This window comes from Hakea prostrata, chromosome 10, assembly GCF_041222555.1.
Source record: "Hakea prostrata isolate BN-2017 chromosome 10, UWA_Hpros_2, whole genome shotgun sequence".
In the NCBI taxonomy this organism is placed as follows: domain Eukaryota; kingdom Viridiplantae; phylum Streptophyta; class Magnoliopsida; order Proteales; family Proteaceae; genus Hakea; species Hakea prostrata.
In genome coordinates, this window is record NC_142609.1 from 4,299,953 (window position 1) to 4,325,614 (window position 25,662).

At 38.8% G+C, this 25,662-nt stretch overlaps 4 protein-coding genes and 1 non-coding gene across 6 annotated transcripts; 4 read left to right on the forward strand and 1 right to left on the reverse strand.

Annotated features, from left to right (window-relative positions):
- Window positions 1-2,869: 2,869 nt before the first annotated feature.
- On the reverse strand, window positions 2,870-2,951 carry TRNAS-GCU (transfer RNA serine (anticodon GCU)). The gene has a single exon. It is a non-coding gene; the product is annotated as a tRNA-Ser (tRNA).
- Window positions 2,952-3,153: 202 nt separating this feature from the next.
- MEF1 (mitochondrial RNAediting factor 1) lies at window positions 3,154-5,224 on the forward strand. Its single transcript, XM_089137589.1, has one exon. It carries the CDS (start codon window positions 3,277-3,279, stop codon window positions 5,113-5,115), a length of 1,839 nt encoding a protein of 612 aa, XP_088993715.1. The 5' UTR covers window positions 3,154-3,276; the 3' UTR covers window positions 5,116-5,224.
- Window positions 5,225-8,061: 2,837 nt separating this feature from the next.
- LOC149001594 (delta-latroinsectotoxin-Lt1a protein) lies at window positions 8,062-9,756 on the forward strand. Its single transcript, XM_089137600.1, has 3 exons — window positions 8,062-8,669; window positions 8,753-8,938; window positions 9,264-9,756. The coding sequence occupies exons 1-3, from the start codon at window positions 8,091-8,093 to the stop codon at window positions 9,555-9,557; spliced, it is 1,059 nt and encodes a 352-aa protein (XP_088993726.1). The 5' UTR covers window positions 8,062-8,090; the 3' UTR covers window positions 9,558-9,756.
- Window positions 9,757-11,308: 1,552 nt separating this feature from the next.
- LOC149001595 (Tetratricopeptide repeat (TPR)-like superfamily protein) lies at window positions 11,309-13,034 on the forward strand. Its single transcript, XM_089137592.1, has one exon. The coding sequence runs from the start codon at window positions 11,337-11,339 to the stop codon at window positions 12,987-12,989; it is 1,653 nt and encodes a 550-aa protein (XP_088993718.1). The 5' UTR covers window positions 11,309-11,336; the 3' UTR covers window positions 12,990-13,034.
- A 6,341-nt stretch (window positions 13,035-19,375) lies between these two features.
- Window positions 19,376-24,963, forward strand: DIT1 (dicarboxylate transporter 1). Of its 2 annotated transcripts, XM_089137591.1 has the most exons (4): window positions 19,376-20,580; window positions 22,695-22,916; window positions 24,160-24,548; window positions 24,699-24,963. In XM_089137591.1, exons 1-3 carry the CDS (start codon window positions 19,453-19,455, stop codon window positions 24,520-24,522), a joined length of 1,713 nt encoding a protein of 570 aa, XP_088993717.1. In that variant the 5' UTR covers window positions 19,376-19,452; the 3' UTR covers window positions 24,523-24,548; window positions 24,699-24,963. The 2 variants fall into 2 exon arrangements, with proteins under 2 accessions (XP_088993717.1, XP_088993716.1); XM_089137590.1 differs by having other exon boundaries at window positions 24,160-24,963.
- The last annotated feature ends 699 nt before the right edge of the window (window positions 24,964-25,662 follow it).

Sequence of the window (25,662 nt, forward strand, 5' to 3'; positions counted from 1 at the left end):
TGAGTACTGGCGCATGTTGGGGTTTCTAATTCAATGCAAGGTCATACAGTAACATACTATATGTGGTCCAGATACTTTCCCTATGGCACCAACCAACTCAGTTCAATATCCTTATCTACCTAGGAATGGGAATCCTCATGGACTGACTACCTCTATTGGACTCCATTCCCTAACCCTATGGTCATCCACATATTGTTGCAGCGGATTCTCTCATGTCCCCTCACGATTCCCAACCGCTTATTGGAATGTCCATGAGCCCAACCCTAACATATGCAACCCTACCAATGCATGATCAACAATGGACCATTGAATTTCTGCATGGACTGGCTATCACTGTAGGATGAAACAGAGTCACGTCACTACTATCACAGGTCATTCGGCTTCAATACCCCTACCAAAAGGGTAATAGCGTGTATGGGTACCTAACCATGCAATCTAGACCTCCTAGGTATGTCATCCAGCAACCATGATAGTGCTGGGGGCATCAGGAAACAGTGTTCTATATCACAGCCCCTGATATCTCAAGCAATGGATACCCAATAGGGATACCCTCAATCATAGTCACAATGCACCATCATTTATTATCACAAAATCAGTCATTCAACATCATATAGTAATTGATGTACATCTAATCATTATTCACAGTATATAACTAACCATCAATCATTTAAACATACTGTTACAGCAAGTTACAAGAATACTAATGCATTCAAAGTTATAGCAACTCATCATAGATCATGTCAATACATATATGTAAGAATGTAACCTTACCTATCAAAGTTAAAAAGATTATTAAAGTGCAGTTAAGCCTCACACACAACAAGTCCAGAGAGCTTCAATGATCACCTATAATAGGGTTACAAATTTATATTAAGAACATAAGTCAAAACAGAGCAACCATCAAACTGACAAAGCTTCTGTGACCCAGCCGATTGCTTATGGAGGTTGGTTGGGTCAATCAACCGCCCTGAGCGACCGCCCTCTTCTAGACAAAAACCCAAGTCCAAATTTTCAACTTTTAATTTAATCCGATTTTGGGATGATCCGAATCCAAATTTCATCCTTAACAAGCTTAAAAGTCATACTCAATCTAAAACCAAGAAGACAAATGGTTTAGAAGAATCACATCATCTCCTTCGATTCAATCAACCCTTGATTCAGATATAAGGGTCCGTTTTCGGGTATGATCTAATCATGATCATTGATAGAATAATGTTAGCTATCACATTCACCATCCACAGAATTATGGGAGAAAGACAACACACTACTATAGAGGAGAAGTAGTAAGAAGGAGTGTGAGATCATCTTACCTCCAACTAATTTGCAAAAATAGATCACGGATCGAAGCTTCTCCACCAATCAAGCGTTCTTCACCTCCAGACACGTGCTCTCAACCTCCTAATAGTCCACAGTAACCTCCACGAATATAATAATACTAAAATAAGTTGTGGTTGATTATTTATAGAGGGTCGGAGCAAAATAGAGTTTAATTCTCGTAAGCACACCAGGTCGGTCGCTTGGGGCGGTTGGTTGGGTCAATCAACTGCCTTAAGCAACCGTCCCCTAATACTTTTTAGTATTTGGGTGCCTTGTTCATCCAGTTGATCCCCAACACTAATCCAACCTTAACCAACATGTGGGGGTGTTCTTACCTTGATCCCGGACATCTTCAAACTCAATTTGACTCTCGCTAGTGATCCAATTTTCCAGTCCATCAGAGTTTCTACTAGATCTCCTTTGGGTTCCCAGTATGGCAAGTTCTTCATTGGTATAATCCAGATCCATGAACTCAGGATATGGATCATAGGCTTCAATCCGGATAGTCTACAACTTATTCTGGTTGGAACTTCAGGTACTCGAACCTACAATACTTATCCCGGGTTAGAATTACATGGGTTGTTACATTTCTAACTTTCAATTCTTAATAGTAGGGGGTAAGGGTGTCAATCGATACGGTACCAACTTTGAATACCGAAAACTAGAACCGTATAGCACGGTACGGTTTCGATATTTGCAAAAACGGTTTGGTATTGTTTTGGTATTAAATCGATGTGGGAAAACGGTTTAAACACGACTTGTAGTTGCAGTACAATTTTGGAACGAATGAACCCATGCCAATTTTGTTATTAGTTCATTAAGATCCTAATGAAATTGCGATCAAACAATCGATAGAATTTGATATTGATAGAGAGAAAGCAAGTAAATCTAACTAATAGAGCAAAACAAGTAATTTAAGAAGATGATCAGTGAAGGACGAAACGAAAGACTGAAACAGAGAATTAGAGATAGGGTAAAGGTAAGGTGTTTTAATTGTAAAATAACATTTATATCCCTTAATTTGGTATTATACCAATTCGGTACAGTTTCGTTAAATACCGATGGTATGAGTACTTTAGTCAGTATGTACCGAAACTCGTACTGTACCGTACCAAATTTCAAAATCCAGTTTCGGTATGAACGGTGCGGTGCGTACTGTTTTAGATGGCATGGTTTGGTACGGTTAAACGGTTGCAGTACGTAATTGACACCTTTAGTATGTACTGTAATTGAATTTTTTTTGATTTTTTTTATTTTTTTTATTTTTTTGTGTAAGAGTAGTAGATATAATTGGTCACAAACACAGGAATTCAATATATAATTTGCCTAAAAGAAAAAAGATTCCTACTTTTAGTATTAAATTTTGAAGTAGTGTCCAAATGTTTCGTATTAGTCAAATACAACAAACCATCTGATTTGTGGCTATGTAAATCTTTACATAGCTACATGTAACGTCTCTTTCGTGCTACCTAAAAAAGGTAATAATAATGTCTTTTTCCATGTATAAATAAATAAAATCAATTTATTAAAAAATTATCAAAAACATTTATTACGTCGCCTGAGAGATTCGAACTCTCGCGGGGAAACCCCATGTACTTAGCAGGCACACGCCTTAACCACTCGGCCAAAGCGACGCTTTATATTTGAGATGAGTCCAAGCTATCTATAGAAAGTATCTCCTCTAATCATTTCTAGTTTTACTATATATGGGCTTACATGGGCCTGGACCTAGTAGCATTTCTTAAATCTAGGTAAGCCCATTCCAAGGCTCGAGAAATGGTGCGCGTTTATCTTGGTTTACATTTGCAGGCGTGGCTCGACGAACCTGTTCAGAAATTTAAATTTCCACCGCTGATTGTCGTTACCGTTACCAGCACGGTTGAACTTGGAACTTGGAACTTGGAAGTGAACTTGCAGCTTCATAACTTCATTGCTCCGAACCACACATTGCAGAGTCTGATGCTTCGTCAGATTCACATAAGTTTCTTTCAATTACCGGCCAATCATCTCTCAATCTCGAATTCTACGATTACCCATCTAGCAAAAACCACGGAAGAAAATTTCGAACAGAGCTACCGAAACATCTGCAATCTTCTGCTCACTCTCACCCACTCCAGATCGCTCTTCCAAGGCCAGCAGATCCATGCTAACGTTATCAAATCCGGTCAACACACTATTCCTCTTCTATCTAACCATTTCATCAATTTCTACTCAAAATGCCAACGCCCATATGATTCTCTCCATGTTTTTTACGATATTCCTCGGAAGTTAGCCACCTCTTGGAGTTCCATAATCTCTACTTTCGCCCAGAATGAGCTACCTCTGTTGTCGCTCGAATTTTTTCGTAAAATGTTTGATAATGGAATTCGACCCGATGATCATATATTTCCTAGCGCGACGAAAGCGTGTGGTATTCTCTCGAGACTGGATATTGGAGAGTCAATACATTCTCTTGTTCTCAAGATGGGTTTTGGATCAGATGTGTTTGTTGGTAGCTCGATGGTTGATATGTATGCTAAATGTGGGGAAATTAAAGATGCTCGCCGGGTGTTTGATGAAATGCCAGATAAGAATGTGGTTTCTTGGAGTGGGATGATATACGGATATGCCCAGTTGGGTGAGGATAAGGAGGCTCTGAGGCTCTTTAAACAAGCATTGATGGATTATTTGGATGTAAATGATTTTACTTTTTCGAGTGTAATTCGTGTATGTGGCAATTCCACACTTCTTGAACTTGGTAAGCTGATACATGGTTTGTGTTTGAAAACGAGCTTTGACTCCTCAAGCTTTGTTGGCAGTTCATTGATCTCCTTGTATTCCAAATGTGGAGTCATTGAAGGAGCTTACCGTGTTTTTGATGAAGTAAAAGTAAAAAATCTTGGTATGTGGAATTCAATGCTGATTGCTTGTGCTCAGCATTCTCATACACAGAAAGCATTCCACTTGTTTAATCAGATGGAGAATGGTGGGATCCGGCCAAACTTCATCACTTTCTTGTGTGTGCTGTATGCTTGTAGTCATGCGGGACTTGTAGAAAAAGGCCAATTCTACTTTGACCTCATGAAGAAACATGGAATTCAACCAGGTGCTCAGCACTATGCTTCCATGGTAGACTTGCTAGGCCGTGCTGGCAAACTGGAGGAGGCAGTCACAATTATTAAGGAAATGCCAGTGGAACCAACAGAATCTGTTTGGGGAGCTTTGCTGACTGGATGTCAGCTCCATGGGAACACAGAGTTGGCAGCCTATGCAGCTGATAAGGTTTTTGAACTTGGCCCTGTTAGTTCAGGCCTTCATGTCTTGTTGTCAAATGCATATGCAGCCGCTGGGAAATGGGAGGAGGCAGCAAAGGCAAGGAAGATGCTGAGAGACCGAGGGGTCAAAAAGGAAACTGGTTTGAGTTGGGTTGAAGAGGGCAATAAAATGCACACATTTGCAGCAGGTGATAGATCTCACTCAAAAACCGAAGAGATCTACCAAAAATTGGAGGAACTGGGGCAGGAAATGGAACGAGCCGGTTATATTGCTGACACAAGTTTTGTTTTTCGCGCTGTTGATAGTGAGGAAAAAAAGCAGGTAATTGGGTATCACAGTGAGAGGTTGGCAATTGCTTTTGGTCTCATCACCTTCCCACCAGAAAGACCAATTCGGGTCATGAAAAACTTGCGTGTGTGTGGTGATTGTCACACTGCGATAAAATTCATGTCCAAATGTACCTCAAGAACAATAATTGTGAGGGATAACAATAGGTTTCATCGGTTTGAGGGTGGCACTTGCTCCTGTGGTGATTATTGGTAATTTTTGTTTTATTCTTTTTGGTAGGTTTCAGCTTCAATTCACAAGCAGATTATTAGAATGGTAAGAATTCTACAAAAACAAACAGATATTATCTAACGAAAGCACCTTGTTCCCAGCCTGTATAGGTAATTGCATTGCAAGAAAATTGTTACATTGATTGTTTTCTGGTAACAGATGAGGAGCAAAGCTGATTTTTACTAGCTATATCATCCAAGTTTGAAGTTTTGCTCTGAAAATGGGGGGGGGGGGTGAATGTTCCCCTTCCCAACTATTGTAAATTTTCTTAAGATTTTTTTTGAAGAATTTTATTGGGAGGCAGGGCAGGATTGGGAAGAAGGAAAAGTTGACACGGGTCGGTGGGTGAAAATAGAGTAGGTTGGGTTTGGGTTGTGGAACAGGTATGCATGGGAGGAAAATTATAGGTGAATGGGACAGGGGTTGCTGAGAGGGGCAGGGGTGGGGATTGTGAAAGGGATGGAAGGGGGGAAGTAGTGAGGGGAGATAGAGAGGGCAGGGTAAGGGACAGTGGCAAGGTGGCAATGGACTGTTGAAGGGGAGAATAAAGCAGGTTTGGGTAGGGTACAGGTGTAATCTGGGGATTATAAAGTACCATGGCAAAAAGGAAAGGTAGAATTTTGCTTTTTCGGGGGAATCAGAAATGAAATTTAGGGTGGGAGATTTTAAGTAAATACAGGTGAGTATAGGAGAGTCTAATTGCCCCTTCAAAAAAATTTTAGTTTGCATTGACAGAAGGGGAACAGAAGGAGATGTTAAACTTTATTAATGTAAGAGAACTTTTAGTTCAGAAAAGTAATAGTATGAGACAGAGAACAGTTGGTCTTGTCAAGACCTCCTCTTTTGGACAAACCTTTGGACACCATCACCTTGATGCACTAAGTTCACCTGATAAATTAACTGGTGAATACAGAAGCTGTTTATGCACACCTATAAAATCATCAGTACTGACCATCTACCTAGGTTAAAGTCAATTGTGCATGTCTGCAGAACCAGAAGCTCATTGGCAAGTAACTAAGGTTAGGGTTTTCTGAAGTTAAGTGTTGGCTTTATAGCAGCTCCAAACCTTACATATATTTTGAGAGTAGTTATTCAGGTGATGCTTTTCTCTGCATAGAATGATCTCAACTGTCCCATAATCAATTCCATATAGGTCTTTTACCGAATGCAGTTCATCTGTGGAAATTGTTAAAAGGTGTCTTGCCCAAGTATGTGCAGAATACAGGAGCTATTTATGATCTGCTAAAAAAACAAGGAAAACAGAAAAGCTTTATAACCATGGAAAATTTGTTGGGTGGGGGAGGAACAGAGTTGCCCAAGAAATTGTGGTCTCACCAAATAGAAATTATGACATGCAGATTATTAAAGTTTATTTGGCCAAGCATTCTAATTTTCAGTAGTCTGTCTAAAATGCAGTATCTGAAAATAGATTTTTAAATCCCAGTATGATCATCTTCTGTTGAAACAGGTTCTTGAATCAAAAGCAAACTCGAAGTTTTAGAAGACTAGGTTTGATACAAGAAAATTAAATTGAGAAACCTACTTCAGCAGTCTTGTGGTTGAAGCATGACCAATGAATTAAATAAACAAAAGTATGAAACATATGAGAATTATGTAAAGTGCTAAAATGGGTGGTGGTGTTATAATTTAGAGCCATTATTATGAGTGTAATTATTCTTTTAGGCATATGGTTCAGGATCATCATTTCCTACATACACTATTTATTTGTTAATTGCCCTTGTTGATGGAATAAACTTTAAGTAACATCTAGCTAAATATTCTCAATGGACAGGCAACAGATTTGGTGGGGAAAAGGGAAATGAAGTGTGTTAATAACCTTCTGGGTTAGCTTCTTATTTTATAGACTTCCCTGGAAAGAGCCCAATAAACCCTTAATAAGATATTCTGTTGGACAAGTAAAAAGAAGAAGGCATTTTATGATCCATCCTCTCACTATCACCTTTTAATCATTCCCCTAAATCAAGCCCTTAAATATCAATCTATCTTCTCTTCTGAAGGAAGGAAAATTCAATTTGAAATCTCTTCAAAAGTTCCACATTCTTTTTAAGCAAAGATTAGCCCTCCCTAATTATGTCCTTTCATGTCATTCTCTCTCCTATGGGACCTAGTTGGATTATTTGTTTGCAAATGCAAAAGTAGATCAGATAAACACTAATGGGTTTTCCAAGTGAAAAAACAGAGATGAGATAAACACTATTGGGTTTTCCAAGTGAAAAACAGAGAATTACAGAGAGAGAGAAAGCTGCAAAAGCTACATATAAACACTGTTGGGTAATTTTAAATAAGAGACAGATTTGCAAAAGGTACATACAAGCACTAACTCAAACAGAGAGAGAGCAATAAAATTGTAAAGCATGCTAGCTTTGCCATCATTCCTCAGTCGTGAGAAATCGGTGTAAAGCAGAATACATGAGAAGAATATCCCTTAAATCTTGGATTACTATTGCAATAAAACTTTATTGTCTCTTGGTTCAGCGTTTGGCTTCAGTGCTGCGCAGAGCTGCCTACGGTGGATCACTTTTGGGTTTTAGTGATGTAGTTCAAAAAGTAAGAAACAAAAAAGAAAATCAAAACAGTCAATCTCGACCACCAAAAGTGATCCGAACTCTAGGCAGCTCAGTGCTGCGCAGCACTGAAGCACAACCCCTTGGTTCAACCCTCAACTACACCAAACCAGACCATAAGTATTCCATCAAAATACAGATTGTGCACCATTTTCAGCTGGCGGTCCAAATGGTTGAACCATGGTCGGACCAGCCACTCTGCCTGGCTTCCTTGGGTCCTACCATCCTAGGGATTGCTTTGTAAAGCCAATGATCCACTTTCCCGCCAGGAAAGCAACGTCTCTTTTCTCCCCAACAATTTATAAAGCCCTCCATGAACCCTTTACAGAGCACCTCTGTCTCTGTGTCTGTCTCTGTCTCTGCCTCTTGGTATTCATGGCTAACCAGAGAATTGATGGAGAATATCAAGAAACTCTGTATAGCCCATACCCTATAGTAGCGTACTATGTACAGAGCCCATCAGCTGTTTCACATGACAACAGTGATTCTCATAACAATGAGTCTAATTTACTGTCTCCATATGCATATCGATCTGAGAACTTCATCAGTAACAATCACAGGAACCCAAATCACGAAGTTGCTAGACTGCTCGCACGTTACTCTTCATCTCGTGGTTCCAACAATTCATTCCTTCTCCATGAGAAGAAACTTTCTTATGATGGGGATCAGAGCCAGGGGATTGATACTGAAAATGGTGAGACTTGTCTGATCAATTATGTACAGGAAGTGGAACATGAACAGAAAGTAGACAACATTGATGAAGACGACGACGACAATATACTTGACAATGGACGAAGAAGACTTGGGCTTTGGAGGTTTTTCTCTTTTGGTACTTCTCCTTCTTGTGCCTGGATTTGTCTCCAGATTAGTTGGAGGTTCATGGTGAGCTTGGGAGTCGCACTGCTTCTTTTCTACTTGGGAACTAGGCCTCCTCCACCCAAAATGTCTCTCAAAGTATTACCCATCTCTCCTTTTTGCTGCAAATTTGCTTGTTTATCTTGATTCCTTATATGATCAAAGATTAGTTTTTGTTGCAGATGGCAGGAATACAAGAATTTGGGCTTGGAGAAGGTGTTGATGGATCTGGTGTCACAACCAATATTCTCACATGCAATTGCACCATGAAGTTACAGATTGATAACAAATCTAAGGTCTATGGACTTCATGTTGAACCCCCTATCATGGATATGTCATTCGGGCGCTTCACTTTTGCAAGCTCACAAGTACACATTTCCTACTTTGAAGTTCACCTACCTTGTTTTACCAAAAATTTCTACTTTCTTTTCTGGGTTCAATTTATAGTTTCTTCATTTGTTATATGCCTAATGGAGTCCAATTTGGTGTACGGACATTAGATTGGGCCAACCACTATGATAGGTTAAAGGGCTTGACTTAACCTGTTCCATCAGCTTCTGAGTTTTTCATGCACTGGTCAAGTATCTAACATCAACCAACTAAGTTTATATTGGAAATTGAACTCCCCACTTCCTTTCGTCTATGTCTATCTATTGTTTATGTATGCTCCCATTTGATGGTTTTGGAATGTAGGGGCCGGAATTGTATGCCGAGAGCGACGGTCCAACGACATTCCGGTTGTATGTAGGGACAAGCAATAAGGCAATGTATGGAGCTGGTAGGAGCATGGAAGACATGCTTGTGTCTGGCAAAGGGCTGCAACTGATCATCCGTATGAGGTTGAGTTCAAGTTTTCGAGTTGTTTGGCACCTTATCAGGCCAAGGTTCCATCACCATGCTGAGTGTCTCTTAGTCTTAAATCGTAGATATGATAAGTTGCACCATACACAGAAGTATAATAGCAGTTGTAGAGTCACTTCATATTAAACCTTGATCAAATAATGATCTGTTTCAAATGTAAGAGAAATTAGGCTTCAAAGAAAGTTTGTGAACTGAGAAGAAAGAAGCATAATAATAGTAATGCCACATTTGGTGACACTCTAGAGAAGAGTTTCTAGCATTTTTTCCCCCCACTATGTGAAAGCAAGCAAGCATTTGAAGTGTGTTTGATTAATATATTGGTCCATTTTTGTACCCTCATGAACTAAATTTTGTTAGAAAAATGTTAATCCATTGAACATGAAATCAGGGCAATCAGAGACAAATGGCTAAAATGATTTCCAAAAAATTATGAATATAAATGGAAACAAATCTAAGTACCAACGTGATTTAATGTGGTTCACACATCAATGTGATTTGCCATGTTCATGAGTGAAAAATATTTACTATGTAGGAAGAAAATCGCAAAGAAGATCTCTCAACCAATCGTCAAAACAATATTACAAAAGCTTTTATTCAAGACCATAAGGTGAAAAATCTCTAAATGTCATGTAGACTCATAGGAAAGCATAACATACAAGTTTAGAAGGTTCTAATCGATAAAAAGTCAACCTATTGGGTCTCGTCACACTATACTGCACGAATGGCCCTTGCACCCCCATTAGAAAGGAGACTAGTGATGGATTTCACCCAAGCCTTTTGTTCCACCATAGATCTCATAAAACGGATCATTTGAATCAATCACCAAAATATATCAATCCAAGTTAAATCTTCAAAATTAAATTCGAATCACTCATAACAAAAACAATTGGGAGCAAGGTTTAATATCGGTCGGTATAGTTGATCATATCGAGATTGATCGCCCGCAATGTATTTTAGGTATTTAATGGAGAGACGACGAAATGATCGATCGTTGGATCAAATTAAGATACGTATCGGCTAGTAGCGAATGGTATCGTGAGATACTTTAAACCTTGATTGGGAGTACATCATCCTTAAAAAATCTCTTGCACTTCTCTATATTAACAAAGTTTGGTCCTTTTTTGCCCTTTCTTGGTCATCTGACCTTCTTTCCAGTGTAATATCAATGCTTGCCCCCCTTCCCCTCCCCCCCCCCTCTTTTTTATTGGAGAAAATTTGAAAAAATAAAACAATGAGTAGAAATATCTGAGTGGTAGCTCCACCCCTAAGGTCAATGAAATACCAATTCAACTTAAAAATCAAAAAGTTTAGAATCCTTATAAAGATCTATAGTAATATTGATATAAATTTTTATAAGGGTAATATTATCATTTCATTTACATACTCGATAGACGACGACACTAAGTGAATTTAAACACGGATGAAAGCGTAGAAATGATGCATTTTGTTGTAATCTAAGGATTTTTTTGGTTACATGAATTCAAGGATTTGAAATGAAATGAGATTTCAAATTCTAAAGATTCACAATTCAAAAAATTAGTTGTTTGTTAGGCTCAAATCTATTGAAGTTCATAGAGTTCCTTTGGATTACTCCGCGTCAATACACAAATTTCATCAATTTTATACTTACAGTAATAGATTCCATGGATTTTTTCACACAAAAAATAAGAAAAAGGAATCCATGAATTTTACCAAATACTCAAGAAAAGTTTAATTCACATTTTAAGCCAAATAGTAAAATTCGAATATGTTTTACAACCAAACAGGTATAAATTTCCAATTCATTAATATGGATTTGAAATATCTGGATTTAAATGACCAAACAAGCCCTTGCGATAAATTTCTAATTAGAATGTTAAGATTAGATATGGTTCCATTTTGCTTCCCGCTCCCGGGAATGCTCCAATGCCTTCTCTCCTTGCTAAAGCTACAGTCGTTAAAATCCTTCACCACAAAACCCCTACCAATCACCGTTCCTTCCAATCAATCGCAGATGCATATGCCAACTACCTCCAAAGCTATGCCCGTGACCGCTCCATTCACTTGGGTAGAATACTTCATGCGTACCTTATCGTGAATGGCCTCGTTCGTTCAACCTATCTTTCTTCCAAGCTCATCAGCTTTTACGCTCAATGCGGACGAGCTTCGGATGCTCGCCGTGTGTTCGACGGAATTCCCAAGTCAAATCTGCGTCGCTGGGTTGTCCTAATTGGCGTTTACTCCCGTTGTGGCCTTTACAAAGAGGCATTAGATCTTTTGCATGAAATGCAGAGTGAGGGCCTGAGACCAAACAGATACGTTGTCCCTAGCATACTCAAAGCTTGTGGGAATCTCAATGATCAAAAGACTGGCGAGAAGATACATTGTACAATTCTTCGCAACTGCCTTGATTTCGATGCTTTTGTTGATAGTGCATTAGTGGATATGTACTCGAAATGTGGTCGTGTTCAGAAGGCACGCCTGGTGTTCGATAGAATGCCAGACAAGGATCTTGTGGCTTGGAACTCAATGGTTTCAGGCTATGCCCAAGATGGGTTTGCAAGGGAAGCATGGAATTTAGTGAAGGATATGCGATTAATTGGAATCAAACCCAATTTGGTGACCTGGAATACTTTGATAGCAGGTTTCTCGTCCGTGGGTGATGAAGTCATGGTACGGGACCTGTTTCGGATGATGAGTGTTGATGGTATTGAGCCTGACGTGGTTTCTTGGACCTCTGTTATATCTGGGTTTGTGCAGAGTTTTCACAATAAAGAAGCTTTTGATGCATTTAAGCAGATGATGAGCTGTGGTGTTCTCCCAAGTTCGGTAACCATTAGTAGTCTTCTGCCTGCATGTGCAACTGTGGCAGATTTGAGACGTGGCAGGGAGATTCATGGATTCACATTGGCGATTGGGGTCGAGGAAGACATATATGTAAGCAGTTCTCTCGTTGACATGTATGCAAAGTGTGGGTTCATATCCCAAGCTGCAAAGTTGTTTGAAAAGATGCAGGAAAGAAATACAGTTACTTGGAATTCTATGATCTTTGGATATGCAAATCATGGGTACTGCAGTAAAGCAATTGATCTTTTCTATAAGATGGTTGAGATTAAAAAGGTGAAGTTGGACCACCTTACTTTCACAGCTGTTTTCTCTGCTTGTAGTCATGGTGGTTTGGTTGAAGTTGGACAGAAGCTATTTCACTTGATGCAGGAAGAATATGGTTTTGAGCCAAGATTGGAACATTATGCTTGCATGGTTGATCTTCTTGGTCGAGCAGGGAAGCTTAGTGAGGCCTATGATCTGATTAAAGCAATGCCAATGGAGCCTGATTCATTTGTCTGGGGGGCACTGTTAGGGGCATGTAGGAATCATGGGAATATCGAACTTGCTGAAATTGCTGCCTCACGTTTGTTTCAGCTTGAGCCGGATAGTGCTGGGAGCTGCTTGCTGTTGTCAAATTTATATGCAGATGCTGGTAGTTGGGGCAACTCTACTAAGTTGAAAAAGATGATGAAGAGAAGAAGGTTAAAAAGAAATCCTGGGTGTAGTTGGATGGAGCTGTCAGCTGTCTAATCAGTGAAGAGTGATTCTTGCAGCAGGACACGCCTTTGATGAGTTTAGTGGTGGCAATGGAGCTGCTAAATCGTTAGGAGTCATAAATCTTGCACATATGGGACAGTTGTTTGAAGGTTTTGGAGTGTTGGCTATGATGGATGTGATGAACTTGTGTTGTTTCTGACTCTTTCTCATTTTTGCCAATCATTTCATTCCCTTTTCCCCCATTTCAATGCTCTTAATTGGAATTAGAGTTGGAATACAATTTTCATAAGTTCTCCACTTGTGCTGGGTCATTGTCAGTTTGGGTTTGCAGGATTAATGATGGAGCTGTTGATGGATTGAATGAAACCAGCTCCAGACATGTTGGAAACAACCACTACAAGAAATGACTTACAACAAGGAAGCTTCATGGTATGGATATTAAAAGAGCTAATCCAATGTTTAGGATGATATTGTGTGTGTGTGGTAATGTTGGTATACGCACGGGAGAGTGATTTGATCCTTTGGACAGCTTTGATTGCCAGAACAGTTACCCTGGAGGACGATCTTCTGAGTGTATCTGTCAGAGGTTTGATGCTGTGGAACAGCTTTGACTGCGAATATAAGGTACATGCAAGCAGCCAAGCAGGAGTTGTCTTTCTTTGTGAGCAAAGTCATCTTTAAACGGCTTGACCCTGAGCTTTGGTATATGTACAAGGATCTTGAGCGGAGGTCATCTTTCAACAACTTGAACGTTTGACTGTTCACAGGCCTTAATGTACCCTTGGCTGTACATCCATCTTCTAGAGAGAGCATCCCCAGTATGTTCAGTGGGTGACAACAAAACATAAGCACTCGTTAGCAGAATAGATTTTTTTTTTTTTTTTTTTTTTGTCCCCGGGTTTTAGACAGTGTTCTTATGGTTTACTGACTAAAAATTTCATATATTTGTTAAGACATCATTAAAAAAAAGGGGGGAAAAATGGAGAAACACTGATCCTTTTTAAGAGGGAATATATATTGTTAAATTTAATGTATAGAAGTTTTCTTTTCCTAACAGAGATTCGTCTGAGTTCCACCTAGCTAGTTTAGTCAAAACAGGGATTATCATGAGACCAAGAGGTGAAGAGGTTTGAATCTCCTTGGGACCCCCCCCCCCCCCCCCCCCCCCCCCTTTCCAACACCTTACTCTCTCCCCTGGATTTTTGTTTGTGTCTGCATGGATGTTCTTGGCACAGGCTCTATATGATGACAAATGACGTGTAAATATGAACGATATATATTAAGGTCAAAACAATAAATTTGAATTCAGATATAATTAACTTATTAATTTTATATTTCGACACCCATGAATTCACAAGATTCACCATTGTATCCCTTATTATGGGTTTATTCACAAGGATTTGAGGTTTTTAGGAAAATCGAGATTATGGTGCTTGTCACATGGAAATTTCTTATTTGAACAAACATCAAACTTCCTCAACCACGATCGTTGTTGGTAATCTTTTTTGAGATGAAGCTTATCCTTCCATCTATAATACAATAATGGTTCTTTTTACTCTCCATGCATTTCGATTTGGAGAAAACAAATGATTTTCTCTTTCAGCACATCACTTCACAACACAACACACGAACTTATAATAAAACACATTTCTACTTTAATTTGATGTTGATATAGGTAATTAATGAAATAAATGTGAGCAATCTTACCAAACAAAAAGAAATGTGGCATGAACTGAAATATTCCAATTTGAATGTTGCCCAGAGTAAGCATCTTTCTTTACTTAATTATTTTATTTTATTTTTATTTTCTTGGCTCTCAAGCTTTGTCTCTGATTCCTTACATCATCATCATCATTGACTTATTGAGTTATTGTTGATTGGAGTCCAAATGGGGGAGTTTCAGAACGACAATCATCTAGAAGCTTTCATTCATTGCAGCCGAAGCAGTTGGGTACTCGGATTTTTGGCTTGGAAATTAACCTCACTATGTCAATAACTCGGGAAGAGCCTAAGAACCATAAAGATCAGTTAGCTTCTACTAAAACTACCTAAAAATAGCTCGAACAAAGAGGTTTTTCGAGTTAGAATGGATCATTGAAGACAAAGAGAGCAAGATCTTCATGGAAAAGAGCATCAAATGGATTTTTTTTGTTTTGTTTTCGTGTGTAGTGAGAACATGAAACAATTGAAATGCGTTTGATGAACTAGTTTGTTTTTGTGTACTAGAAAAATGGACCGATTGTAAATCTAACTGGAAAAACAGATTCTGCAAAACACCTTCAGAGTTGTTTTTTGTTTCAAAAACAATTTTAAAGAAACTATGCCCAAAAAGGGGCAGTTATCACAATTTTCCTGGCTCTTGGGACGCACAAGATGGGGCAGAAGAACGCTTGTGAGGAAGCTGCCAAGTGTTGAAACCCCAGGTTGTACAATTGTGATTTGTTCCGATAAGACCGGTACAATGAGGTCTAATGCAGATATAACTAGAACCTTCAAAGTTGAAGGAACCACATATAACCCATTTGCTGGGAGGATTCATGATTGGCCAACGGGTGGCATGGATGCAAATCTTTGCAAAGATTGCTGCTGTTTATAATGATGCAGCTGTTGCAGAGTCTGTACATCACCATGTAGCCACCGGTATGCCCACTGAAGCGGCCTATGGATGAGCAAACATGATATAGACGGGCTCAACACCACCAGATTCAATTCCGGCTAATTGGTTGCAGGAATATTAAAAGCATTGTAGCTGAGAAGACCCACAACTTGCATTATAGAAATCTGATTGTAATCATACTTTGTGCATATCACTTTATTGAACATGATTTGGCAAAAAGACAAAATAGAGAATATATAATTGAATCTCAATCATGCACGTTATTGTGAGCAAACGACATGGTTAGGTAAAATAATCATGCAAAACTAATGCACTATTCGGACCTTCCCATAAATCCGAAAGGTAACAATTCATGGCACGTGATTTGGACCTTGCTCGGTAATGTAATTTTACAAAACCAATGCTCTCGGTGAAGTGATCCAATCTCAGAGAATTGAGTGAGTTACCATAAAATTCCGATTAATTCGTTTGGCAATCTCGATTTGGAATAACTCCTCAAATTCAATAAAAATAATAATGATTATTTTAATCAAAGAGAAGAGAATTTGAAGACAGTTTACCTCACGAGGGAGGATTAACATTCTTGATCTGATTTACAAGATGGCTTTTTTGATCAAGATTCCCCCGGGACAGGCGCCAATTGTTCTTCACAACCCTGTTCGTCCCTTCAGCAGTTAAACCCCAGCACAGATGAGCTCGGGACGTGGAGGTCGAGTTTTCACCCTCCGACGATCTAGTTAGAAATCCGACTAAGGAATGCAAGAAAGTAATGAACAATAATAATACGAATAGTGATAATTCTATTCAGCGTACCTTTCTCTTGTGCTCCCTTACCTTTTTATAGATTTTCTATGTATGAGTTTGAGTGAGACTCAAACCTTAGTTAGGTTGTGATCTGACTCTTAGTCATTGAGTCATACTCAAACATGAGTAGTTGAGTCGTGACTGAATACTATTTCTTTGGCTAGAATCTTATTCAGATTTATCTTGTTATTCAGCCTTTGTACTTATTCGACCGACCTTGACTTGGTCAGTCTAACGTGATCCGCGAGGGGTGACTAGGCCTCAAACCCCGAACGGTGGTTTGATTCCGATCTGGTCGGACTGGGCTTAAACCGGACTGGTTTAAGTTTATTTATTATTTCCTTATCATGAGACAACTCCAACATAAATGTATTTAGTTATCTCAATTTATTATTTTTTATGATAAAGAGAAATTTGATTATAAGTGGTCACCACATTGAAACATAGTCTAATTACAAGTGGACCATATAAGTCTAGCTGTCAAACTAAGTAACCAGTCTTTATTTACATCATGTTTTAAAATACAAACTTCTAGCTTGGATGTGATTGGTATCATCATCACCAAAATAGGAAGAAGGGTAGGAGAGAGTTGGTTTATCTCTTTGCCTATGATTATGTATTTTCTTAGTGTTTGATAACACAAAATATACTGTAGATGTACATCATTTTTTTGGGCACTTTATATCATTGCTTATGTGGTTTCTAGTAAGTGCTTCAAAAATTGTTCTGCTAGAACCCATCCTTGTTGTAATTCTTTGATGATTTCATTTCGAAAGAGTCCTATGCTCCACCTATCGTCAATTGACTCATTAGATACATCTGTCTCTAGATGGTTCTCAGTGTATCAAACATGTTTTTGTTTTGAAAATGTTTTAGAAATATTTTTGGAACATGTTAAATCAAACTCTTAGATTTTTTTTTAACAATACTTCTAGCTTAGAAATGTTACCAAGTGCACCTTGTCCCAAATTTGGTGGTTTTTGTGAATTTTCTTTGAGTCAAGAACCCCCACCCCGCATTTTTTCCACTCATCATTGTATAAAACCACTTGTTCCAAGAAAAAGGAAAAAACCATTTAAAAAAAACTTAAATTCAGGTAAAACTTTGAGTTTTTGAAAAAAAAAAAAAAAAAAAAAAACCAACTATTCTCCAATCTATCAAGGCCATCCAAATTCCTTAAAAGGAATAGAATAACGTAAAAGGTTAGAGTTCGAATTCCCTCGGATTTAAGGGCGAAGTTTTGTCTATATTGATTATATAAAAATTATGTTCAAGATGTATGAAAAATGTAGACAAGCTGGCTTGAATGAACCTCAAATCTTTAAAAAAATAAAATATTGTAGAAAATAAACCGAAAGACTTTATCATGTGAATTACCAATTTTCGTAAAACAAAATCGTGTAATGTAGAAAAGATATTATTCTGAGTTCAGAGTCCCTCTTTTCCTTCTCCTCGTAAAAGTGGCTTTTTTTTTTGGTTGCCAACCCCGGTTTTCAAGGCTTTGCCCTGACTAATCCGGTGTTTGACCTGGATCGCACACTTGGTTGTGGTGGGTGAGTCTCCAAGCGGAGATTTTTTGCATCCACAAAGATTTCAATGCCTGAAATCCTTGCTTAAGTGGACCAAACTGCTTACCACTTGGACTAACCCCGTTGGTAAAAGTGGCTTTTACATGTAAAGGGGCAGGAGTATACATTTTTTGCCCAAAATAATTAAATTCTTCACACGTGTCTTATCTCAAAGAATAACTTGCCTTAAAAGTAGACACGACCCAAGAATTCAACCATATCTTAACCTAAAAACTGAAAAAAAAAACCTTAAGAAAATAATTACTTCACTTTTTCCCATATTGACTTAGATTACCAAATCAATCTCCAAGCTCGTTGAAATTGCTTCAGAATAAAGCTTATGGTAGGACAAAATTTCAGAACACTTGTTTTTTCTTGTTTTGTGTAAGGGCTTTTATGCGATAAAATTTAATTGCTTGGTTCCTACACATTTAATATATTACCCTCAAGCCAGCCGTTAGATCGAACTCAATCTTGACCATTGAAATTCAACGGTCAAGATTCAATTTCAACTGAGATTTTGGATCTGACGGTTCAAAAGCTTTGCTTAACAATTAACAACATGCATGACCCAAGAAAAATTATCAAAGGAAAACCCCTTGTTTCATTAACGTGGCTTTCTTTGTCATGAACGTGGGGTTTCGTGAGTATGTCTGAATCTTTGCTAGTCCATAGGCATGGGGGATAAAAGAATTTTTCTATGCCTTCATAAAAACCTAAGCATGTCTACAAAGAAACCTTCTCTTCGGTCCCTGTTGTGTCTTGACCAAATTCTCAATAACGATAAAAATCCAACGTCAGTTAGTGGATGTGACCAATCAAAAGGTTACACGTCAGCGTCGCCAGTGAAATCCAAGATTCCACGTGTCAAGCTGCCATCAACTTCATGCTGGCATTTCCTGTAACCAGCACTGTGAGGATCTGATTCCTGTGGTTGTTGGCACTTGTTGCCTTTTTGGCGACGACAAGTTCACTAAACTCTGACTCTGGCGCACTCTAGTCTCATTTCATTTCTGTGGTGAGAATACATCCGAGGGCAGTTTCGTCATTACGCCATACCTCCAACTTTTTCGGGCTCTTTTTGGCAGCAGCCGTTTTGGAATCGGATGCTCTCGGATCTCACATTAAAGTGATTAAACATTTAAACCTGCCCTGAAAAGCTAACGTACGCCATGAGTACATCCGATCACCACGAACGAGAACCATTGATTCGCTTGATGTTCAGCGCACGTTAGTAAGAGTCACAACAAACTACCAATCTCATTGTGACCAACTGGCGTTATTCTCTTCGTTTGATCATAGACTCGTAGTCTTTCGACGGAATTTACGAGGGAGAAATGCTTTTAAACTTGATTTTTAATAGCCGTCTGATGAGAATCTTACGGTTCAGAATTATTTCTGCCTTTTCGTTTAAATACCACTTGAGAGGACCCAGTTTAGCTTCCTTCTCTACCCAATTTCTTCTTCCATGCTTGTCTAAACTGCGAAGCTCTGAGTTGCGCCATTAATGGCGTCCCTTGTGCTTACTTCCTCCTGTAATTTAGGGTTTCGCTCACTTCCAACTCGCAGATCTCGCTCTGCAGCTGCTACACCAACTCTGAATCTTCAATCTTCTTCCAGATCCGAGTTTTCTTCGCTTCAGAATCGGATCCCAGCGCGTCTTAATTTGCTAAAGAATCCTTTCCTTGGAGCTCTTCCATCTATCACCCCGAAGGTTTCGAATTCTGCTCGTTCTCAACCGGATCAGTCATTTACTGTTCGGTCTTCGGCTTCATCTGCTGCGGTAGTACCTTCGTCCCAGCCATGGCAGGGAGCTTCAATGAAGCCACTGATGGCTTCAATTGCCACCGGAGTTATTCTTTGGTTCGTTCCGGTACCGGCCGGTGTATCGAGGAATGCTTGGCAGTTGCTCTCTATATTCCTTGCTACAATCGTCGGCATCATCACGCAGCCGTTGCCTCTCGGTGCTGTTGCTTTAATGGGATTGGGCGCCTGTGTATTCACTAAGACGCTAACTTTCGCTGCAGCTTTCTCTGCCTTCGGTGATCCGATTCCATGGCTTATTGCTCTGGCTTTCTTCTTTGCTCGAGGATTTATAAAGACTGGGCTTGGTAACCGTATCGCTTACCAGTTTGTGTCTCTTTTTGGAAGCTCCTCGCTAGGATTAGGTTACAGTTTAGTTTTCAGCGAGGCTCTCCTCGCACCTGCTATTCCTTCGGTTTCTGCTAGAGCAGGAGGAATTTTCCTCCCATTAGTTAAGTCGCTTTGTGTTGCCTGTGGTAGTAATGTCGGCGATGGGACCGAAAGGAAGTTAGGGTCTTGGTTGATGCTTACCTGCTTTCAGACTTCGGTGATTTCCTCATCAATGTTTCTAACTGCTATGGCGGCGAATCCGTTGAGTGCAAATCTCACGTTTAACACGATCAAGCAGACACTTGGCTGGACAGATTGGGCCAAAGCTGCTTTTGTGCCAGGCCTGGTGTCTTTGATTGTTGTCCCGTTGCTTTTGTATGTCATCTACCCACCGACAGTGAAGAGCAGTCCTGATGCCCCAAAACTTGCAAGGGAAAAGTTAGAGAAGATGGGTCCAATGACCAAGAATGAGATTATCATGTCGGTTACTCTGCTTCTTACGGTATAATTCTCTTCTCTCCCACCCTTTTCTCTGATATAAATATTAGATGGACAGTGAGGATTGCATGCTTTAGACCAGAACTGCATCCCCAATTAATTTTGAATCGTTACTGTTGTATAACTACGTGCAAAATTAGGCTGCTTTGCATTCTATGAGGAGTTCTGTCTATAACTTAAGTTGGCCAAGAATTTCTCCTCAACTGAGAGTCATGATCTTTATCGACTTTAATCTGAACCTGTTTTTGGTTTTTGATTGTAGTTTTATTTGCACCAGCACCCTTCCTATGTTGATGCCACTTCAAATCTTAGGTACAACTTTGCCATCTTTGCAGAAAAAGCAGGGGAATTTTTATTTGAGTTCTTAATTTAACCCATACCGGTATACAACCCACAAATACCACAATGGCCAAAGAATTATTGTTAAACGTAAACTAGTGGGAGAAAGGAAATTTCCTAAATGGATTCTAGTTGAATCTTCCTGCCACTAAATTCTATTCAAATCTGTTGCATCTGATATGAGGGTTTGACTGAAAAGTCTGAGCTTTCAGCCATGGTTTATATAACAATTTGGTTGTTGATGATGGCAAATATTAGGGAATGGCACTTGCCATGCACCTGTTGTATTCAGTCCATAATTGGATCCCACACCTTGGTACTTATCTTCGAGAGTGTTGCTGTTTGTATATTTTCCCTTTCTTATGGTTAACTTTTTAGTCCTGTTTTCTGTTTCTATCAAATGGCTTTCTGGGTTTATTCCCTAAAGTTCACCACTCTTTTCCTAGTTCTTTTAGCCATTTCCATGAAAAATGTTTTGTGTTTTCCTTGGGCTTAAATTGCAACTACGGGTGGAGTTTAGTGGCATCTTGAGAAGCTGGTAGGCTATCAAGATTCCAAATGGCTTTAGAAAAATCCAATTAAATGATTGAGTCCTGTTCCAATCTATTATCTTTAAAAAAAGTCAGTTGGTTGTGACCCTCTCCAGACCCTGCATCAGTGGGAGCCTCATACAGTGAGTGCGCCCTTTGTTTGGTTGTCAGAATAACAACATTCAATTGCCAATAACTAATGACTGTACCTCGATTTTGAGGTTGTGTTCATAGTGTAGCATTGAACTGAAAGGAAGAGAGAAAGAGAGAGAGTGAGATTAAGATTATTGGGTTTATTGTGTTTTCTGTTTTAGTTCTCTTTGAGATCGGTAACAAAAGGACATCAAACAATTGTAATGGATTCTTTTGGATGGTTTCCAGTTTTGCCTTGGAAACACACACTTGTTCTTTGAGCATCAGGCTGAAGAGAGATGGGCGGCCTTGTCACCAGAAAATATTAGCGCTACCATTTCAAAATTTCTTGTTTACTTGATAGTACCATTGCATTATCCCTTCCTTTCCAAGTGATGTGTCTGCAGAGGAGGTCACACTGTGATAATTTTTATGCATGTGGTGGTATATTGATGCTTTGTTTGCTTACGTTTTTTTTGTCTAATATGTTCACTTTGTGTTCTATATTGCTTGTGGTCTGCTGCTGTATCAAGAAAATATGATTACAAGAATCAGAAGAATGTTCCTTTTCCACAAAATGGAACCTTATGCACTGACACATAATGTTCTAGGGTAACAGGTTCTAACTAATATATCACACACATGGTAGGTCAGGTAAGAAGCATGCATATAAACATCCCCCACACAGACAAACATCTAGAGACCAAAAATTATGGAAATGGTATATCTCTTGCCTAGCTGTCCCAGCATTGTTAATGGAGGCTTCAAAGAAATGGAACTATTATACTCCATTCTTATTTCTGGTTCACTATTTCTGCTTGCATTGTGTGTATTTGTTTTTGGATGAATTGTGTTGTGTGTATTAGTTACAGTGATGCATCAAATATTGTCATGGAATCTGATGTGCAAATTAAAATTGCCCATCTGAAGGTAGGCTTATCTGTGTAAATAGGCAACCAGACCAGAAAGAACATGTAAATTATGTTTCATGAGTTCAAAGCAATTTGATGCATATAAAATACTTACACATGCTCAGAGATCTTGTAAAGATTTTGTTGTTGAAATAGGAATATCAAAACTGTAATAGTTTATTGATTTTCTGGGTCTTTCTGTTCAGGTGGGGCTTTGGATCTTTGGAGCAGCGCTGAATGTGGATGCTGTTACTGCTGCCATTCTTGGGTTATCTGTGCTCCTTATAACTGGGGTTGTGACATGGAAGGAATGCTTAGCGGAAGGGGTTGCTTGGGATACTCTTACGTGGTTTGCTGCACTCATTGCAATGGCTGGCTATCTAAACAAATATGGTCTAATCTCCTGGTTCAGCCAGACTGTAGTTAAGGTATGTTATTTTTTTTCACTCACTGAGAGGGAGAGAGAGAATTAGTTTTCTTTCCTCCCTGTGGGTGGGGGGAAGGGGAATCTAAACTTGCATGATTCATTTTCTTATCTCATTGGCTGCTATAGTGTTTTATCTGGTTTGGCTAATAATCTAAGCACCTGGGGATAAACTGCTTAATAAGCCTCCCAAAATTACTGTTTCTATATCCTGCTTCATTTTCCATCCTTTTTTTTTGGGGGGGGGGGGGCATAACACAGGAAGTGTTTTTCATCTTAACTTTCTGGCATGAGTCTTGGTCACTTGTATATAAAAAGTTCCTGTCAAAAAATTTCCCTCCCCTGATAATTTCCCTTCACTGATGGTTCAGAAATTATAAATGTAGAATGTCAAGTTCAATTTTTCAAAATTATAACTAATGTCAGTGTTTTTTCTTGGAGTTTGACATGGGAATGGTTAGTGTGAGTTATCATAAGAGAGATCTCAACTTGAGTTTTTTTGATAATACATATTTTGGTTTGAAGTGACATCTGAGCCTGAAGCTGACAAAATTTCTTATGATAATTCAATATTAATGTTTTAAAATACTTGGAATTAGTTTAAAGTGAGGGGGCACCAAAAGTTTATCTTTGGAAGTAAATAGTTAACAAATAACTTGATATTGGAAATAAATGAATTTTCTAATTGAAAAAAATAAATTTGAGAGGATATCTATGAATTTATTATGTTGAAGAGTGCCCAAGTTTTTGTGAACACAGATTCAACACTTTAGCATCAAGTAGTTGAGTTCTTTTCTGGCATATGATCAGAAAAAGGATATCCACTCTTATCATAGCAATCTAGCATTCTATTGTTGAAGTCCTGAGGGTTGCTCAGTCTACCTAGGTGATTACCATATACCCTTGCTGAATTTGGAGAATATCCTGCTGCATAATCATTTAATTTTCAATAAATATTAAATCTGGCAAATTTAACTAATTCAGAAAATCTTGACCTGATTTAAAATACTATAATATCAGCTAATCACTAGTCTGTCTCAATATACAACCCAAAGGCACAGTTTTGTGTCTTACAAGTATTACATTGTGACATTCTATTCTGAGTTTTTTTCTTTCTGAGTAGTATGCTGTAAGTCATGTCTGTAGTATCAACTGGTAACATTGCATGCTTGGAATGTTGTGGTAGAAATGTGTTTCAAACTGTTATTTGACTAAAGCTGCAACTAAACAATATGCTCTTTTTCCAGTTTGTGGGAGGACTTGGTCTTTCATGGCAGGCCTCATTCGGCATTCTGGTTCTTCTCTACTTCTATTCTCACTACTTCTTTGCTAGTGGGGCTGCTCACATTGGTGCAATGTTTACGGCTTTCTTATCTGTTGCAAGCGCCCTTGGCACCCCTCCATACCTTGGAGCTATGGTGCTGGCCTTCCTCTCAAATATCATGGGTGGCCTTACTCACTATGGGATTGGATCAGCTCCTGTATTCTATGGTGCTAACTATGTTCCACTGGCACAATGGTGGGGCTATGGGTTCCTCATCTCTGTTGTCAACATTATCATCTGGCTTGGTGTAGGAGGTGTCTGGTGGAAATTCCTTGGCTTGTGGTGAAGGGAAAGAATTTAGCATTCCTCTAGGTAAATATTAACTGATTTTGTTTTCCACTTGTCATCACCCTTTTCAATTTTCCTTTTTCCCAATTCCTTGTGAGGCAGTCTAGTACTTTGTTTTCATTATTTGTTTTCTGGGAATTTATTTCTGGCGGCATTGGTGGAATCCTCATGGAGGGCATGGACATGCAAACAGTTCTTTTTAGAAGGAGATCAGATGCTGTACTTGAAAATTTTGACTTGGCAGGAAGGTATCTGCCATTTAGATGAAATAGTGATTAGTCGGATAGATGCTTGGGAATATTGTAATCAAATTGTTGAATAATGTTGTAGTTTTGTTGCATCAAAAGAAAAAAACATGAGCACTCCCATGTGTGGATATGCTGCACAAGTATTGGTTGGAACATCTATTGGTACTGCATGTTCTGAGTCTTTCTTCCCATGAGATGTTTCACATATTATGTTTGGAATGCTCTATTTGAAGTTTGATTTAGTCACAGTAATGGCAACGGGTTGTTCGATCGTGTAAATAGCCTCTGAAACCTTCAAGCATATTTTGTTGTTAAGTGGAACAAAATATCATTGGTGAAGGTAAGGTAAAGTAAAAAAGAACACAAATGGAACTCAAATTGATCATGGCCGTAAAGGATAAGTAGTGCATTTGATGTGATTTGAGTAGCTTTAATTGTTGTGTTCGTGATGAAGAAGAGCACCTACTTATCCTAGTTGGGCTTCCTCCAAATCTCAATACTACTGTATTTTTAACCAACATAGGATTGGTAGTTTGGGCATTGAATGTCTGATACAGGGGCAAAGTTTTTAACATAAAGATTTGTGACAAGAGGTTGGATGTTTCAAGTCATGAACCCTACCGTTTATTTCGTCCAAGGCATTATAAGTAGTTTGAATGAACTTCCATTTTAGTTTAAAATGCTTGGTGGAATTGTTCAAGATCATCCCTGTTAGAACAAGAACAAAATAAACCAGTCGGTTTCTAATTCATGTTTAAAATCATAATCAGAATTGGTCATGATCAATCCCTATGGCTCCTCGGATTTGGCTGTTTGTTTTGTAGATTTAAAGATTGATTCTAGTGTTTTTTATACTAATTCCAACCATTTCCCTTTTGATTTGGGTTGGA